We start from the raw sequence: 20,146 nt of genomic DNA, 5'->3' as shown, positions 1-20,146 counted from the left end.
CTATTCCTTTTGTTTTTTATTGTTTGAATTATACAATATTTCAATTTTTACGAATTTGACGATTAAGACCTCCTTGCCTGAAGCACAAAATGTTAAAATAATGGAATTCCACGTGTTCAGGGAGGAATGAAACTTCATTTCACATGACAATGACGAGAAAATAAAAATATTTCATATTTCATTTAATGAAATACAAAAGAAATAGTGAGTGAGTGATGTCATCAACTCTCTCATTTGGAAGTAACTGGCTCGTTCATATAACTATTTTGTTGAAAATAAGCGAAACTTTAAAATGTCATAACTTTCTTATTTTACATCCGATTTTGATGAAATTTTCAGTGTTATGCTTGTTGAATTTTTCTCTTTTTATTAAAATCAAGTTTTTGTTGGGGTGGACTTGTCCTTTAAACGTCCACTCTTTACATCCTCTTGGTATCCTCGCAACTCACATCCAGCACTGAAGCTGAACAACGGAAAGAGAGGGAAAAGTTAAGGCCCATGGAACGTCTATACATCGTTAGTAACACGGAAATAGAAAGGATGTAAGAGTGAGCATCTCGTAAATAAAGTATTCAAAACCCCGGTAACCCCTTCGGAGCTGTCATCCATTTTCCATCCGTTTTCATGTGCTAGGTTTGCGATGAACATCGGTTTAACATCCGCGTTACCATGGCTACATACTACCCGTGTCCTCCTTTTCCGTTGTTAATATGTTTCACAAACTTTTCGCTAGTTTTGTCCATTTCTAGGGCGGATGAAAACGGATGGAGCCACCCCCCCCCCCGAAAGTTTGCTCTTCCGCTGTGCCCTTTATGAATAAGTTTTGTGTCCGTCGGTCAGTGGGCCCAGACCATAAGATAGATATTGAACAACACATGGAATAACATCAATGTATTTCGTCTTAAGACGTTCTCGCCATTTCAACAGCCTGAATACGACGAAATTACCATTCCAAATGTTATCATGTATTCTTATTTCACAGAAATGGACACTAGTTTCATGAGATATAAGCACATTATTGCCTTCTCTAGTTTCATCTTATCAATTTGTCTCATACCTTCGTCCTTGTCGTTTTAATTATATTATGTAGGTCTTAACCAAACTCCCCATGAATTACACCCATAAATCTGACGGTGTGCCCCCAGAAGTTTACAAACAGGGAGGCTCCTTTTTAATCTATTATTTGCACAAGGCGACAATTCTCCTGCTAGCAAAACAGTCTTCTTTTGTCTGAAGACAAAAAGCCTTTTTTTCGTATCAAAAGTATGACGTTCTTGATCGTAAAATTAAATCATTGTGAATTCGCTTCGTGATGTTATCAACCATGACAAATTATATTCAACTAGGGTTTGATTTTGTTTATGATTATGTACACTCCCTTTCATTTTATACCTTACTCTTCAAATCTTATTTCTACTTGGTGATCTCATTTCAATGAATGATTTGAATGGTGAATCAGGCCCAAAGATACAGTCATACAATCACATTCAACATTCGGTTTTTATATTAATATTTGAAAGTAGGAAGACTTATTGAGTGGGTGATTGGTGATACTGACAATGTAGATCATACAGAAGAAAATATTTAATCAAAGTATGATGCATAATTTTAGCAATAATTTTATCGTATATCAACAGTTCCCGTTCCCGTTCTCAAGTGCATTAAGTATGCATTTTAACCATGTTAAAGAAGAATTGCCGAGAAGAATAAATGAAGGGAAAGGAGAGGGAAACATAAGACAATGTCTTGGCCAAGTTATGTTGCGATATTCGTGGCATGCATGCAAGGTGAAAATTGAACCCAAGAACTTGGATGTTATATGAATTGAATGGCTTAATAAAGAAGGAGGCAGATAAAAATAGCGATGGCATAGGAAATAACAATGTCTCTGGCGCGTGGACCTGCCTCATTTGCGAAATACCAAGAAGAAATATATATATTTGTCTTGTCTTTCTTAATCTTGTACGTCATTTCTCAGTCTGCTAATACTAAATGGGCGGGTCCGACATTAAGCATGTTAAGCGGGTGCTAGAGAAAAAGGAACTTTTCATATTTTATCTCGTTGTTTATCGAAATGGAATTTTATCAGTTCTAGACATCTCTTTCCTTTTATATCAAACATTTTTTTTTTAATTTTACGTCCCAAGTAAAGATTAAATCAGGTTAATATGATGTGAAGTGAATAGGCTAAATCTAAATCCGATATTTTCTAGGAGTGTTTTAATGTTTAAGACAAGTACATTTTAGACATGTTATTTTTCCAAACTTCTTTATTTCTATCAGACAGCTATATGCAAAGTTTTTATCCTTAAATTGTCGTCCCACATGATAACTGATTATGTATACCAAAGAGCGTTGAAATGATTGTTGTCGGAGTCTGTATATTAGATTGCATATTTCATAAGACGTTTGGCATTCTTTCATTTTTTATGAAATTTAATCATCTTTAGAATTACCAAAGATCAATGCAGGATTAAAAAAGATGTATATCATGTCATCAGCGAAAGTATGTACATGGCTCATGAAACGTGGCTACATTTACATTATGCATAATTGTAAAGGTTTGTTGACCAAGGTCCAATTCCACCTTGATTAATTACATATCACTGCAATGCCAAATGAAGATGTTTATTGGATATAATACAGTTTTTAGATGTAGAATAGAGGAGTATAGAATGCAGGTGGAACAAAACATAATTATGACACACTTGCATCTAGTTCTACCAGTCCACCTTGACTCTATTTGTAGACATGGTAGAAGTGTGTAGGAGAATAATGAGTGCATTGATCACCCATCATGCCCATTGTCAAGATACTGGTCATTATCATTCAAAAAAACTTATCGATCTGTGTATACTATGTTAATCTATACTCAACAACAGAATGTGTATTATAAAGAAGAATACTACTAATGAGATGAATATCATTATCATGCACAATATGCCAGAATGGAGCATTGTCTATCAGGTAACATCGTGTAGGCAGCTCCTAATCAAATTTTTTTCAAAGATATTTCATAATAACATGAGCATTATACCTGTATGACTGTAACCGATAAGTGCTTTTAGAATAGCTCAGAAGTGACAGATGGCGCATACGCCCTTCTTCGGCAGAGAAGGGCATCTAATTGTGATGAAAGAAGAGAAATCAATCGATTAGCGTGACTGTATCTAACGATTGCGGTGAATGTCATACCAACCCCACGGTCAGGCTAATCCTGTCAAACGAACGGTCGATAGAAAAATGAAGTCTGTTATTCATCACTCTAGGGGGCGAAATGGGTCATCAATTCACTTTGATAAGTTATTAAAATACATATAAGATGGACCGCCGGTAAAAAGAAAATGTATATGGATGATATTGTAACAAAATATAGTGCATCGAATGAAGACCTTTAATTCCTTCCTAAAATTCCAAACAACCATACATTGACCTGCACCTGTATCCTTCACGTCATTATGTTAACCACGCGAACCATCTATCGCCAAATCTGAATGTGATAGTATTTCTCTTTAAGGTAAAGAAATTATTATTGCATTTCATACACCAAGAACAACCTGTTCTTATTACCCCTTATGGAGACTTTCTTAATCTGTTATTTCGGGATCATTCTTGATCTCTAATGGATACTTTCTCAATTACTAATGGAGACGTATCAATCCCTTAAGGAGACTTTCTTACTCCCAAACATTAATGATAATGTGAAGAGATTAATCAAAATTAATTGGCATCGTTAATGGTTTTAGAATTATGGTACATTTATAGGTGCTTCTTTTGAACAACTATTCACGCTTTCTGCATCAGTTGATTTCAATTTAAAAGGAAATAAAATTGGAAAAATTCTCTTTTCCAGCCTGGCTTCAACATTACTATCAATTTCTAAAGAAAAGCATTATAAATAAAGTAAATCATCATTTGAAAAATAAAGCGCATGGAACAATATAAAGAAATTGTTCACATGTTCCCAGAAGCATACAACCTGTGCGTTAGTTGTCATGACAACCAGAACAGCTGTTTCCCTTGCATTCATTTTAGCCATCCGTATCATGACGACGTTGCTATGCTCACACCTTTATTAGACATGCAAAAATCGATCTACAGATGGTCTTAATTTATGACAGATCATAAATGTCATTTTTTATCTGCCACTGTAGTGTTTGCCAGTGTACAAGCTTTGCTGTTGAGTGTATGGAAAATGCTGAAAATTACAATAATAAAGAATTAATACGAACGATAGTGTAAATAAAAATTGTGATGTATTCCTCATGAAAAGCGAAGTTTTTGAGGAAAATTATTATGGATCAGCCCATTGAATAAAACAAATTAAATGCTATTTAGTCAATTTACTTGTGTTTGTGTTCTTTAGAGCTTCGAGAATTGTTTTCCATATTCACTTTTTTTTAGTTTTGGGAGAATAATGAATTAATTGTCATTAATTCCATGCAAGAATCAAGAATAAGTCACTCCAATTATCACTACTTGATTCATAACGTTTTATACATATAATACATTAGACTAACCATCGCAAGTGTTTTGAAGCCAAATAATAAAATGATTATAATTGATACAAAACCTGCTTTTAATAACTTGTTAGGCGAAATATATTTTATGCTTAGACGGGGAAAGAATAACCCCATTAGCAGGATCGGTATTATCAAACAAAATGATTAGATTATAGCATTCTCATTTCACAATCGATTATAGAAAACTTAAAAAGGGGGTTTTCATTTCGTGTTTATGCTATTCCACATCCACTCTCACTTATTCCACATGGGAATCTTTACTTCCTTGAGAACAACACATGTTCTTTTTTTTAATTGAGATGTAGGTCGTCGTCATGCCAGCGTAGTCGGTATGGTAAAGGTTTGCCCTTGACACTCCAACGTTGATAACAATACCTCGTATTGAACAATAGAATACATTACGCCATTCAATGAAAAAAAAAACTGTATGCCACAGGGCTCAGACGGTAGGCAATTATTGACATGGCTGGTTTATCAGTCTCCTACATGGTTGCCAATTTGATACCATTTACATATTCGGATAACAGTGCAGTTGTAAAGTTTAAACTGCACAATCTATTCGGTGCTATACACTTCTTTAGAGTAACAGTAATAAGGATTTTTTTATGTCATTATTTTTCTTATAAAAATGAAAAGTGCATGATTTTGGTAATTTTATATGTTGTACCATTTGGCAACACTTTACCCCGAAGGTACACTCCCGCTTTCACTGGTTGGCTAACCACTCGCATGCATACCGATCTTTTCGATTTGGCGTACCTCCACTTTGCATTTAATCAGTCGGTGACAATGGACTTATCGAGGCGCGGGTTATGCTACCTATAGAATCAAATGTCGAGCCGAGCGCTGAGCATGCATTGTCTGTCAACTCGTTCAATATGCAAACTACCCCACACCGGTAAACTGAATCGTTTCTGAACAAAACAAGACAAAACCATTTTGCACATCGTTTCTCCTCAGTATCTTGTATCTCGTTGGAGACGGATGATATACCTTCGGTTTATACGTGATTTTCTGATCAGCTATCTGAAGACAGGGATTTATATTTTGTGAATTTGGCTCCAAATTTTGGTGCAATGGCGTTTTGGAAGAGAAGGAGCCAGAGTTTTGAACCGGTGTCACCACAGAGCCGTTACACTGTGACTTATCTTGGATATGAGGAAATGCAGGGTAAAGTTGGCCTTGATAATACCCTTAAACCGGTAGATGATATGTATCGTCAATACAAGTCACATAAATCGAAAACTGTGAGCAAGATGCAGATTGAAGTGATAAATAACGGCATCAAAGTTGAGCCCCTGGATGCCGGAGTCAAAACCATGTTTGCAAATTCCCCATACTTCGTTGGAGAGGGTCCTTTCGGCAGTGTTTTCTTCCCGATCAACAAGCTCTCGTTTGGTGCTGCAGATCCCTACCACAATAAGATCTTCTGCTTCGTTTCACGTAACGAGAACCCTGCTGATGATCACTTTTGGGATTGCCATGCGGTCTTCTGTGAATCGTCCGCCATGGCCAAGAACCTAACCCTGAATTTGGTCAAGGCTTTTCAGAAAATAAACTCTGGCAAAGAAGACCCTTTGGTGTTGGCTCAGAAAAGCCAGAAGCCAACAACAGTGCACATTTTACGCGAGAGAGGTACGTCTGAGCACCAACTTCAAGCCAGGAGAAAAAAGAGACCCCCTGTATCAACGGTTAGTGTGACCCTTAACGTTGGTGAAAAAACGGACTTAGGAGATAAGGATACAAGTAATTGTAACAGAGCAGTTGCTGATATCATTGCTCAACGTGCTAAAATGGAACTTGGTACTGGTGACAGTGATGTATCCAACGGAAATAGTGTTTCAAAAGGAGTCGGGACGAGTAGTTCCGACAAGGAGAATGATCTCATGGAAGGCATCCTCAGTGATGAAGACATGACACGAAGCAATAGTCTTAGAGAGGTGGAGGTAACCGTGGCACTTAATCCTGACTTGAATTCTCCACTAGAGTCGCCTCAGAAGTCTACATCTCCACGTGGTGATCGTATCAGCAGCGGCGAAGAGGATGATGCGGTGTTTACTCTCGATCCTCGCTCCGGAGAAATGTCACCCAAAGAAATGATCACGACAATGAGCCCCCCTGACACACCTAGCTATCTTTCAAAAGAAGGAAAGTTACCGTCACCAACCCTATCGTACACGCCAACTAAATCCTCTTCACCAAGTCAACAGAGAAATTCTGGCAAGGTTAAAGCGCCCTCATCCCCTCAAGCGTCAGTGATTCCTGGCAACATATCTCCAAGAAAATTGAACAGTAGCGAAATAAGCAAGAGAACTAAGGCCCCATCCCCTCCAAAATCTACTACACCAGATTCCCCTCGACAACTGAACACTGTTCAAGGTGATAACAGCAGGCAGCAAGTAACACCAAAATCAACCACCTTTCAGAAAATAAAGAGTACGTCCCCAACAGAAAACTTACGCCGGAACACTCCATCTCCTATTTCACCAAAGACATCACCTAACCCTCTTCCTGGATCTCCAAGGAGTGTCCCATCTCCTGCTTCGACACCTCCGCTCAAAGCTAGTCCTCCCAAAAAGGAGAATGAGGGCTCAGGAATCACAACTCCCGAGGTAACCCTGAGAAGGCGATCACCACAATCAACGTTGACGTCGGGCGCCAGCCCTGATGACTCTGGTGCTGTACAGAAAAAGTCCAGAAAAGAAAGGAAATCAGTGCGATTCGCGGTTGAAGAGGTGCACATAGGATGATGTATATGTCATTCCTGGTAGAGGGGTCACATGATTGATGAACATGAAATAAAAAAAAACCATTACGTGCAAAGAGGATATCTAGGTTCTATAACATATCTAAGTTTCTGAAATTTATTATTATGACTGTTTGAAAATAATTAGATCGCGCCATTTAGTTTTGATTACGACCTGTGTCAAATGAATATTGGTTAAATCTTGATGTGGACTTGTCAAATGGAAATGAGTGATTTTAAGCACTAGCACCAGGAACACGTAAGGATGAATCTTTTACAACACGGATATTTCAATAGAGGAAAACGCCATCATTTTCCGAATGTTTTTAATTCTGTAATCATCTCGCTTAGGTTCATTACAGAAAAAACATCTTTCTGAACTTGAACTTGAACTGAAAAAGTAGTTTGAGCAGTAATTCCATTTTCGATGTAACTCCTTTTAACTTAACTTAATATGTAATTAATTGAACTTTATGGTATTTCTAAACTATTTTTAGTAACACCTGTGTTAATTTTCAAAAGTCATTTCAAATTAACATAGGTGTTACTCTAAATAGTTTAGAAATATCATAAAGTTCAATTAATTAACTTTATGATATTTTTAAACTATTTAGAGTAACACCTATGTTAATTTGAAATGACTTTTTAAAATATGAATACAATCTAATCTGTATTCATTACTCTCTAAACCAATGCATGGTAATCAGCATACGACTACAGTCTGTAACAGTCATTGCATTGGTACAACATCACGTCAATTTTCTAATTGAGTCATTACAGTTTATGTTTGGGATAGCATGTAACGTGGTACTCAGGGCTGAAAATAATTGTATCTAAATAAATGGAGTAAAATATTAAACGTGGAAAATGCCGAAAACTTCACCAAGATGTGATAACAAATGAGTAATCATATTTTAAACGTTAGAAATATTTTGTGAAAACATATGCACGTCATCAAAAATATTCATTAGTTGGGCTGATGATGTCACATCCCCACTTTCCTTGTTAAATTATTAGATGAAATCGTAATTATTCATTTTTTTTTCATACATGTGTGAATGATATATCTCTTATAATAAAATAAGTTACAACCAAGAATATATAATGCATTAAATCAGTTTTTGGTCAATTTTTTTAGTTCTTGGAGAAAAAAATGAAATTCCATGTATTCATTTTCAAGTGGAGATATGACATCATCGATTTGCTCATTGACTATTCATGACGACATGCATAGAACTGTTTCACAAAAATAATGCATTTTTTTAAATGTCCTTTGTTATTCCTTTTCCGATTTTACTTGAATTTTCAATGTTCTATTTGTCTCATTTTCAGCCCGAAGTACCCATTTAAATGTCGCTTTCGCAGTAATACCTTGGTCACATTTGCTCTACGGCGGCCGTACGGCGAGTCGAAAACGGCCGTTTTATTAATTTTAATTCAAACCACCCATATGTAGTTGGACAAAAAAAATGTTAAAATGGCTGTTTTCGACTCGCCGTACGGGAGCCGTAGAGCAAATGTGACCAAGGTATAATACACCAATGAAATGGATTCCAATACGACCGATTGTATGCCATTGAAGATATAACATTTCGATGGGTCTACTGTAAAGGCGGTCTGGATGTGACTGCTACATTGATTCAAAACACATATTATGGAGAAATAATGCCCTTTAATCATGGTAATTAGTGCTTTGTTTAAGATGCGTCATCCAATATACATGTGTCCTGAAAGCCATTTGTGTTCATGGTGACAAGGAAATTTTGACTAATTGTCGTCAATTACCTGCCTTAAAAGATGATGTGAGATACAAATTACGATGATTAAGCAATTGCTTAACCTCATCGTGTTGAAAACTATGTTGTTGTATTTTTGCTTAGTTCATCTGGATTTTGACTGAGAAAAGAATGCACACTTCATCCAGTATAAACGCTGTGATTAGGGAAACAAAAATTAATACGTCATTTAAAACGTGCTGAATATCGAATTTCTGTGTTTTACAAAATTGTATATAAGCAGAGCATCTGATCACTGAAATATATCATGTTGTTTTGGTTTATAATGACAATTTCTTTCTCGACAGTGAAATAATTGCCAAATCTATACTTTGCATAGGCCTTCGTATTTGAGATTATCTGATGTGGATGATATGCGTTAATCAATCAAATTTCACTAATTAGAGAGCAACTTCAATCATAATATTGTCTAGGAGTATTCCATAACTTCAATGATATTGACTCTGAAATATGGTTTCATTTTTTACGACAGAAAATTTAACATTCTAGATTAGCACCTGGTTGCCATGAGCTTTACTGAATGTGATTAACAAAACAAAAAACTACAAATACGCAATTTTTCCGGTCGTTCGTTAAGTCATCCGTAACTTTGAAATGTTAAATCACCTTAGTAGTCAAAGAAACATAATATGGAAAGTTGTGCTCTGATTATCAGAGTTTAATTACCCCCAGACAAGTGAATGTATTAATTTGTATTCAGAGTTTCAATTATGAGTGATGACGTAGCCTAAGGAGTAAATGGTTCGCGTTTAAAGATGACTGTTACTTTCTTGACCTGGGCAATGATGTTTTGGGGTAAATATGCCAAAAATTAAGTCAAATGATCATATTGTTTGTAATTTCAACATGTTATGCTTGTAACATATGATGTTCATGTGCGAGATGAAATGTGTGTTTTTATTATTTTCATATAACCAAATATATCTGTATGAAAGATCTTTTAAAGTGAAGCAATTATTAAAGAAATCTTGAAGATAGAATTTCAACATTTGTAGCATTGAATCTTATTCTATGCGTCAAATACTCAGTGCGACCCTTTAGAGTCAGCTTCAATGAGTGAATTTTGTTTTATTATGCATAATGCCTAAATATTTTCTATGACATGGAATTCCATATTGGTTAATTGATGCAAGGTGCTTAAAATTTTTGAAATGTTTGGATTCTTTAACCAATTTCCTTTATATGTAAATACAGTTGATGGCTTCCAACCCAGTAAATAAGATCGCATTGATCAATCTATCTCATAAATCAGAAAAACTAAATATGAACCAGCAGGATTTTAACTTCTCATCTAGTGATTGCCGGTCAGATTACTGGGTTGAAAGCCAAAAATTGCATTTACATATAATGAAACTTCCCCAGCAAGCCCTTAACATTCAAATTTTACTTTATTAAACCACAATGCACAAACCCAAAACTGTGACGATTAATTCTATAATTCGTATTAATTTTTTATTTTCCTTAATGATAGCTTGAATGGTTTCATTTTTTAAATCATCACAGAGAAAGAAACATGCATTAACATTATAATATTGTGTATGATATGATGTAATATTGAAGAAATTATCCGAATATTTGCAGCTGGTCACGGTTCTGGCAGAGATAACTTTGAAAGGTGAAGATGAGACACGAGGGCGTTTTGTTTACCATTCACAGTTTGGACGTGTCATCGTAACAATGCATATCAATCGTATTTCTTCTATTTGCAAAGAAAGAGACCCCGAAACACAACCACAGAAAAGACGAACAAAGCATGTCCTTTCTTAACATCATTCAATTTTCGAGAAAGAAAAAAATAATCGATCGAGAGGCATTTGTTACCCTCGTTTTAGCAAAGTATTAATAGAGACCCCCTCTGCCTACATTATTATGGTTGCATCAACAAGTTTACAAATATACATGTGTATATATATATGTTGAAATAAAACGGCGCAAAGCAACAAACAAATTTAAGGAAATAAATAGGGTATATATCGTGTCATGATTATGGTTATGAACTTTGTCAAGGCCATTTTAAAAGAAAAGTAAAACCACAAATTCGTTCAATACATGACACCACATCATTTGTACACATGTAAACCACATTATCATGGATATCATGTCGTTAGCGGAATTATTATCGCTGTGGTATAAACACATATCCACCGCATTACGCTGATAAAAGATTGTACAACCCAAATATGAACCAGACAAGGTTACTTTCACTTAAAAATTGAAAAAAAAATAACACGAACACCATTTTATTATCTATTAACATTTGAATTAGAGTACAATTAATTATTCATTAATCATTCAAACGTGGGATGGTTGGTACAATTGGAAATTCCCCATAAATCTTACCAAAAAAAACACACATTCAAACATGTACAATGAAATTATATCCATATTCCATATTTGTATCATTACATCACAATTATTGTTTTTATGATATGACTCGATGTTATTAACCGGCCGTCAGCCGTGATATACATGGAAGACTGATTCTAGGCAAACATTAATGGCAATGAAACATTCTGTGTAAATAGCAATCTGGAGGGGCTTTTAATTAGCGTGTGGTGGTATATCTGGAGTACGTGAGTAGCATTCATCCATGCACTGCCAACCCCCCCCCCCCCACATCGACTTCCACCATCCACCTGCTCTCTATATCAGATTACTGGCTGTGTAGAGTTGGGACTTCTTATACAATGCCTCCCAGCAAAACAGAACCAAGTTTCTCACTGGTTTTGTTTCTAACACAGGAATGTGAAAAGCTATGATAATATATGATATATATGATAATATAAACAAAGACAGTTTGGAATTTCAATGCCAAAATCAAGTTGCGCAGGAACAATATGTCGTGTTTTACTCTTTTTCTTGAACGAACTCTATAGTTTCCCTACTAAAAATGTAGAAATTTCACCATGAGATGACAGCATCGTCATAGCTGTTGCACACTATTCAACGTAGAATATTTATTTTTCTTTCAATAATAACTGATAAAATCATACAGATTTATTTCCAATGATAAATTTAGACAGGTATATAGACAAAAAAAGCTAACTGGAAACATATTCAAAAGCAGTTTAAGAAAGCTTAAAACTCTAAACTCGTTGAGGTATTCACTCGCCCTAGACTCAAATCCGTTTTGTTCAAGAACAGCTATGGCGCCAGATAGAAGGCCAAAGTTTTGCACTCTAAATGCTACATCGGCGTCAACCTTTTGGAGCAAAATTGCACCAAAAATGTTTTTCAAAGGGTTACCACTTTGCACCATAGAAGGGTGCAAAGTGTACTTATCTTCATAGTTCAGATAAAAAAATACTCATTCAAAGTAGCACCCAAAAAGTTGCACTTCCAGTGTTGCATTTGACAGGTGACAATAAACTGCATCCTTTTTTCTTAGTGTGTAGCGCGTGATGAACATTGGGGGTGAGAATTATGAGAAGAGGGAAAGAAATCGAAGGCAGAGATAGAGAAGGGGGAGGCTGAAGAGCAAGAGACAGAAGGAAAAGGAGGATATCACAAATGACAAAGATAGAAAGGAACAATGAGAGTTGAGAAAACAATGCCCCCTCCCCTCCATAAAAAACATCTTTTGAGAAAAAATGATCCCTATTCATGCCAAAATACAATGTACCCATACGTCTGTCATCTTATTTCCCTTCACATTTATTCCCCTTTTCTCCACCTGAACTATACATGTACATTTCACCATTAATAAAGGTCATGGCTATAATGATTAACAATGTGTAAATCTATCGTGAAATGGGTTAAAAGCATCATTGACCTTCACGGTTACAACACATTTTCCTCTGGTTTAATACTGAAGGTTACCTATCCTAATGGGATGCGCTCGACGCGTAACGCCAAAACAAATTTGGCGTCTCCTTGTACCGACTGATAGAGTCAATATTGTCTCACGCCAGAGGAACAAATGAAAAACACACAGAATAGACAGTGAAAAGCACGTTTTCTAAAGGCTTCAAAATGACATGAAATACAGAACAAGACTGAAAGACAGGCTCGATGCCTGCTTGTTTGTCGATTGAAATTGAGATGTGGTATATCGATGTCGGGTATATAGTTTTTGTGTTTGATATTGAAGGATGGGCAGTTGAATGTCAGTTTGATTAGAAGTATAAGATGACCAAGCAAATTTTCATTGTGTTATGATCGGATATTAATAACTACCAGGTGGATAATCTTAGGTTTAGCCAATCTGGGCATGTTACCCGCTCGTACTGATATCAGAAAATGTGGTGGGTGAAAAGAATTATGAAAATATGATTCAGATCGTCAATGGTGTGCTAAGCGAAAAGAACGGATAAACATGATTTATCATTTTAATCATTCACACATGCCTACTCTCCTTCGAAACACATGTACAAACACGCAAAATAAGCTATCGTGATGGAGGGAAAGAGAGAGAGAGACACACACACACACACACCCTCATACATAACACACACACAATCATGTAGATACGAGAATCCGACAGGCAGATATAGAAATGAAGAGGGAGATAGAGAGACAGGGGAAGGGAGTGGGAGTAAATAATAATGATTCTAACACTCAATATTTACTCATATTATCTAACAACATGCCTAACGGGATGGAGACTTGTGTGAAGTGCTAAAGGCTGACAGAATAAATATAAAAGAGACCAAAGGAGTTAACTCGAACAAAATAGGTGAAGGAAAGGTGAACGCTTTTCAAGAAATTGGTATTTTGTTCAGTGCTACGATCTCTAATCTTCTAAACAAATATGAAAATAAGGCGTCAATAGATCCTTTCAAATACTCTTAACTGTCTTTATTAAACTCATTTTCCAAAGCCTGATAGCTTTTCGTCAAATTTCGATATTTCTATCAAATGTGTTATACACCGTGCGTAACTATTGGCTTGGATCATAATGAAAAACAAAAGCGGATGCAGGGGGCACTTATCCCTCCTTGAGAGTTCCTGTTTTCTTACTCTTTGGGCTTATATATTTAATGTTTTAAATCATTACCTCCTTGTTTCGCTCCTATTCTTTTGCATATACTTTTACACGAATTCGTCTCTTGAAATCCGGTCCATGTGATTTACATCAAATAATCGCGGAAATGAGAGTTTATATTGTTAGTAACGATATAATATTCAGCAAAATGTTAACTCTTTCATTATTTTGATAGAATCTAGAACATAAACACTTTCATCTGAATTCGGGGAAATTAGAAGGCATGGTTGGAATGAGTTGACAATGCAATCGATGAAGCGAGTTTCTTTCTATTCGTCTGGTTTTGAAAGGTCGGATTACATCTTGTTTCGGTAGGAGAGTGTCCTTTACTTTTAACTGTTTCCTTTCATCTAATTCTAATCCTCAGTTAATGAAGAGAAATCCGTCTCAGTATTATCTTATAAGAAGTTTGAAGGTAAAAAAAAGTGAGATTATGCATTGAAAGGCTGAATAGATACTAATCATGCAATTAGATGGAATAGGGGAAACTTTCTCAAGTCAACCAAATATAACAATTTTCCAAAGTGACCTTGTCAGAAAAGGTATTCTCCGTGTTTCTTCTGCTATTGCACACACACACACACACAAACAAAATATTACTCATTGTATATTTCATCAGAAAATATCTCAGCCAGACCATTTGTACACATTATACCTTATTCTATAATGACTAGACATTTTACTATAGTCATGAAGTTACTGCTATGAACATATAAATAAACTGACTATATAACGTTATAAATATCAGTAATAATCCTAATACATGAAAACTCTGTAATACCATAATGCCAATTAATTTAGGCAATGAGTATAATTATGATAATTCTAAACTCTTTTCCATTTGGGGATCAATAAAAATATGATACCTGGAAACGATCTATACCTTTTGGAGGATACCAAATTTGAGTTCGTCGAAAAGATTGCCATGGCAATGACCCTGAGTGACGTACATCAAAATTTACTGCTTGTGAAATGATCGTCTGCTGAATTGAATTAATAGATTCGCCTATGCGAAACTGACTGAGTGGAGTTTATCCATGTATTCACAATCAGGACTTTATATTAATTTCAATCCCTGTGTACAACATAAGTATAAAGTGATGAATTACTCTAAACAAGCTGGAACTTTGTTTGTGTTTGCCTCTTGAGCATGATTTTTTTTTTCTCTTCGGGGTAAGCAAAAATAAACGGTGTACGTGGATCCAAAGCAATCGAGCTGGGGCCCGTTGCAGAAAGAGTTGCAATCGATCGCAACTCTAAAAATCATGCGCAACTTGATTTCCAACCAATCAACAGCGCGCATTTGGGACTTGCGTTTGATTTTTTTTACTTGCGTTTAAACGCAACTCTTTCTGCAACAGGCCCCATTTGGTGTGTTTCAGTACATTTTCGAGATCACATACCCATTTTGGAAGATCTTTATCAAGAAATTGCAGAAAACAAAGTACATGAAGTACGTCTTGAAAACTGATGGATCATTTTCACCGTTATCACCATCATCCTCATTCTTATTATCTCCATCTTCATCATTAAGAAATCATGAACAAAATAACATTTCCATTCTGCTTTACAAGTGTATTTATTTAATTTAATGAGTTTTTTCCTGGGTTGTCATCTTTTTTCAAGCAATGTGCTTATAATGACAATCCTTCTCCTGGAAAATGTAAATGTTATATTTTTTGTTGGTAGTAGATCTTATTTGTTTAAAATGACTTTTTTTTATTTTTGTTTCTTTTCATTATGATTCATACCAAAATCAATTGTCAATGTATAATGTTTGTTATGTAATGAAATTGTATTGTATACGAATGTTATGAATTCAGAAGAAAACAATAAATCAAATCAAATCAAAATCTTTTTTACGTGACATCAAAGGGTAGGACTAGACTTCATATAGTACAGGAGTACGGAAGGTACAGGAACGTGAGTTTGATTTTCACTCTTATTTTCTCGCTTGTTTTTTTTTCCATGGAGCTGTGTAAATTCAATTGTTATTCATGGCTTTACACGGAACGCTTTTTTCTTGATGTAGACGTGGGATACACCTACAGACAAGTACCACAATAATACAATCCTAAATAAATCATCGGTAGCACGAGAGCCTCTTGAAACAAGGGCATTTAAAAGTGCATAAAAGAAACATTCTCAAAGCTAAATACTTTTAAACATTTAAGCCGCACTACTCGTAAATACGCTAAGTACTGTTAAAAGGAAAAGTTTCATTGGAAACTAGACAGATTAGACATGTAAATCTAAATTGTCATCCCAATGTTTTGATAATCTCTTCTGGGGTTCTAAAGAGTCTCCGTGTTTGGTAGAATCGATTGAAATTCCAATCATAAAAGACCAACTATTGTTAAAACACAAAGGGTACAAACTAAGATGCTTCAGTGCTCCACTGAAGAAAATACCCGCCTTCTTTTATTTCATTCCCTGTAACTCACCCATATCTCCTTCTGTCTTTTATCTTATTTGTTGAAATAGAAAAGTCTGGCAGGATGGTTTGTAAAATAGTATTTTGATTCTGCACCCTTTTAAACAAAATATTGTATATGTAAATATTGTATCAAATAGCATTAAATTATAATCATCAATGATTTGATTTTGAGGAATATTCCTTTCAACCTCGTGGAGTCTGGTTGAATATAGTACAACATTTTTCATACAACCCTGCATGCGGATCGACGCAGTCTCCAACGAATATCTTCTATAACTTGCCATAGCAAAATATAATTCTAATTCTTTCATATGGTGTGGAAACATTTCCAAGCATGATATTCCAATTAATAATAAAACAGAATAATAAAAACACGTGCGCGCGCCCACACCCTCGCGCACACAACCGTTGACCTTTACGCAGACATCTATTTATACAAATAACATAAATAACGCTACCTTTTCAGCTTTAAATGTAATGAAAGATTTTGAGTGTCTACGCAATCTTTGTCAACCATAAATTATGACATTGAACCTATTAATGTTGACAGTTAAATCCATAGTCTTCATAAAATAAGAATAACAAAGCTTATTCCATGTTGCTTTTTCTGATGGTAAGCCTTGTGGTTTTGGTAGATCTTCAGATTTTCATTAACTTTAATAATGCATAAACATAAAACCATCTTTGGGTATATAACATTTAACACCCATAGTAACAAACATAACAACCAAACAAGACTGTCATATTCATAAAGTGTACCACAATTCAAAGAAACACTGTAAATATTCACGAAGTCAATGTCAACGAGATCCAAGGTCTCGTCCCCTGTTAGTCTCTTCAGGTTTAGATATGTAATAGAAGCTTTTGAGTGATTTAATTTGTGGTATTTACCAGGGTGACAAAATCAGTGACGCGATAAAGAGCATCGAAAACACAATATTTTCATCAGATAATAATATCGTATATAATGTAACATTGCCTCAGGGTTGTGGTTTATGGTTAAACTAACCGCTTTTAAATTGTTTCCGTCAACAATTTCTTTACCTTTACTGACTAAAAAAAGCTCAAAGGTGATATCTTCCCCACAGGAAATAACACAGTATCCCACTGTGTGTGCCACAGAGTTTTCACAGTGTGGAGCACAATGTGAAATCACCTTCACACTGTTAAATTTGAGCATTTAAACAATGTGACTCACATATATACTCGACCATGTGAACATGCTGTGAACAGTCACACTGTCGATGTGTCCACACAGTGTGGAAAGCTTTACACTGTTGAAATCTGAGCATTTTAACAGTGCGAATAATATTTTCACAATCCACCATGTGAACACACTATGGTTACACTGTGTGACACTATTTTCTTTCCAGCAGGGTTAGTTGACAAAATTGTCAATACCTTCCGGTAATTATCATGGTAAAATGTTCGATTAATAGGCTATTATTACCTTTGAGGTCACTTTTGATTGCAAAGTTAATATCATGGGTAGATATCTTTCACAAATAATCTATGTATGAGCACCTAAATAATTATGTTCATTTATATTATATAGCGCTCTTACAATATATAATCGTTTCACAGCGCTTTACACAGTTATGGAATAAAACAATTATAATCACTAATACATGTAAATATTATTGATTAAAAAGCAGTCTTGAGATGTTTCTTAAATACTTCCAAAGAAGGAGAAAGTCTCATATATCTTGGAAGGTCATTCCAGAGTCTTGGCAATGCTTGGGGCACATGTCTGAAACGCATTGTCATCTGCTTTAGTATTTGTCCGTGGAATATGGAGTAGAGTAATGACCGTACTCGAGCGAAGCCCGGGACGTTCTGACTGATGTAGGCGGATGAGAGCTTCATTATGGACAATCTTGAAAACAATGGTCATAATCTTGAAAACAATACGTTGCTTCACTGGAAGCCAATGCAACTCTCTTTACAGAGGAGTAACCTATAGGCAGCCCAGCTAAAGCAGGGGTAATAATAATAGCAGGGCCCGCTGGGAGAACAGTTTTCAGAACTGAAGTGGCTTCCCTGGGTAAATAAACCTATATTATTATTATTATTATCATCAATGTTCCACTCATATCTCTATCATGTTAATGTATTCTTTAATCTCGGGCCACGAAATAGCGTTTAATCAAGAATCAACATTTTTAATTCGGTGGTAAATTAAGAAAGATCCTAATAAATGGAAATTAGTTTTCAAAAGTACAAATGAAAAGCTGAAATTTTAATGAATAATGTTTCATAAATGAACAGTGACCATGATAACTAAATTATTACAGATGGTTATTGGAGTGATGCTTCTCAGGTGGCAGTCCCAGGGTATTTTCATGCCACCTAAGTGACGTCGGATGTCTTTTTTTCAAGTGAATCACAGGGGTAATATTTGATTTGATTTGATTTCAGCATTTTTCCAATAGAAATTATTAACAAATATAATGTACAACATAAAAAAGTTGTGATACATTTCCTCTTACAAAATAAATACAAATAATAATTTATTGGCAAAAATGTATATAGGTACTATTAGTATAGTATAAATAAAAGATACACGACCTACACCTTTCAATTTGACATTCGTCTTTCTTGGTGTCCCGATTTTATTTATCATTATCTTCTTCCTCATCTTTTCATATGATGCTCGAACAAAATTTGATAGCCCCCCCCCCCACTCCCGCAACACTTCCCCGGTGTGTCTGAAAGGTTGTCCGCATATGATGATAAGTCAACTTACATGACTTAGTTGGTTGACATTTGAGGAGATTTATCATAATTTGACGAAATGATTGCTTTGGAGCATTTTATTTTCATGAAAGATAAATGACACTTTTTTATTATAGTCTTTAAGAAATTCAACGACCCTTATTCTTTATTCTTTAGAATACTCCCAAAAGCAATTTTTCCTCTTTTTTTGTTACCAACATCCTTCAAATGATACGTCACGAACAAAACACGTTTACAAAAACTCGGTCATATTTTTCTTAGCTTCCAGTATGTTTTAGTAAGGGAATGAAAGAAATTTATTTCCCTGTATTGTACTTATCAAGGAACCGGGGGTGCAAATCAAGTGAAGCGAATAAAGGCGAAGTCTGACTCCCTTTTGTTGAAATGCGAACTCAAGAGACTTTTTCCCACGCAAGACTATTGTATATTTATGAAAAAGAGGGCTTGTTCTACATGTATGCATGCGCTACATGAGTGACTGGTAGTTACGGGGAGTTATGGTTCTGCGGACCCCTCCCACTCCCCCCCCAAAAAAAAAACACACACACACACACACCCACACCCACACACCCTCACCCATCCACAAATACTGAATGCAGTTTTGTTATTGTTTTTTTCTTATATTGATTTCTTTAAACATTTACTCTGATACCCTGATAGGATGTTTAATATTTAATAAACTATGAAACTCCCAATATTTCGGTTCAGTGTGTTGTAGAGACAAACTAGATCACTGATCAAATACCCTTTTTATTCTTGTGGACCTATTATATTATCAGAATACTGTATATTCTAAACGACAATTTCTATCTTGATAGTTATTTATGTTTTGATCAGTGAATTGTATGTTATACATTTACGTGAATCACTATATATATGATAAACTGTATGTTAAGAAAAAAGATATCAAAATATACACACATG

At 35.3% G+C, this 20,146-nt stretch overlaps 1 protein-coding gene across 1 annotated transcript; it reads left to right on the top strand.

Moving 5' to 3' along the window:
• Positions 1 to 5,223: 5,223 nt before the first annotated feature.
• LOC121409151 (serine/arginine repetitive matrix protein 1-like) lies at positions 5,224 to 8,269 on the top strand. The gene has a single exon (XM_041600990.1). It carries the CDS (start codon positions 5,600 to 5,602, stop codon positions 7,271 to 7,273), a length of 1,674 nt encoding a protein of 557 aa, XP_041456924.1. The 5' UTR covers positions 5,224 to 5,599; the 3' UTR covers positions 7,274 to 8,269.
• The last annotated feature ends 11,877 nt before the right edge of the window (positions 8,270 to 20,146 follow it).

Source organism: Lytechinus variegatus, chromosome 2, assembly GCF_018143015.1.
Source record: "Lytechinus variegatus isolate NC3 chromosome 2, Lvar_3.0, whole genome shotgun sequence".
NCBI classification, from domain to species: domain Eukaryota; kingdom Metazoa; phylum Echinodermata; class Echinoidea; order Temnopleuroida; family Toxopneustidae; genus Lytechinus; species Lytechinus variegatus.
The sequence above is the reverse complement of the archived record's forward strand: the minus strand, read 5'-3'. Positions and strand labels throughout refer to the sequence as shown.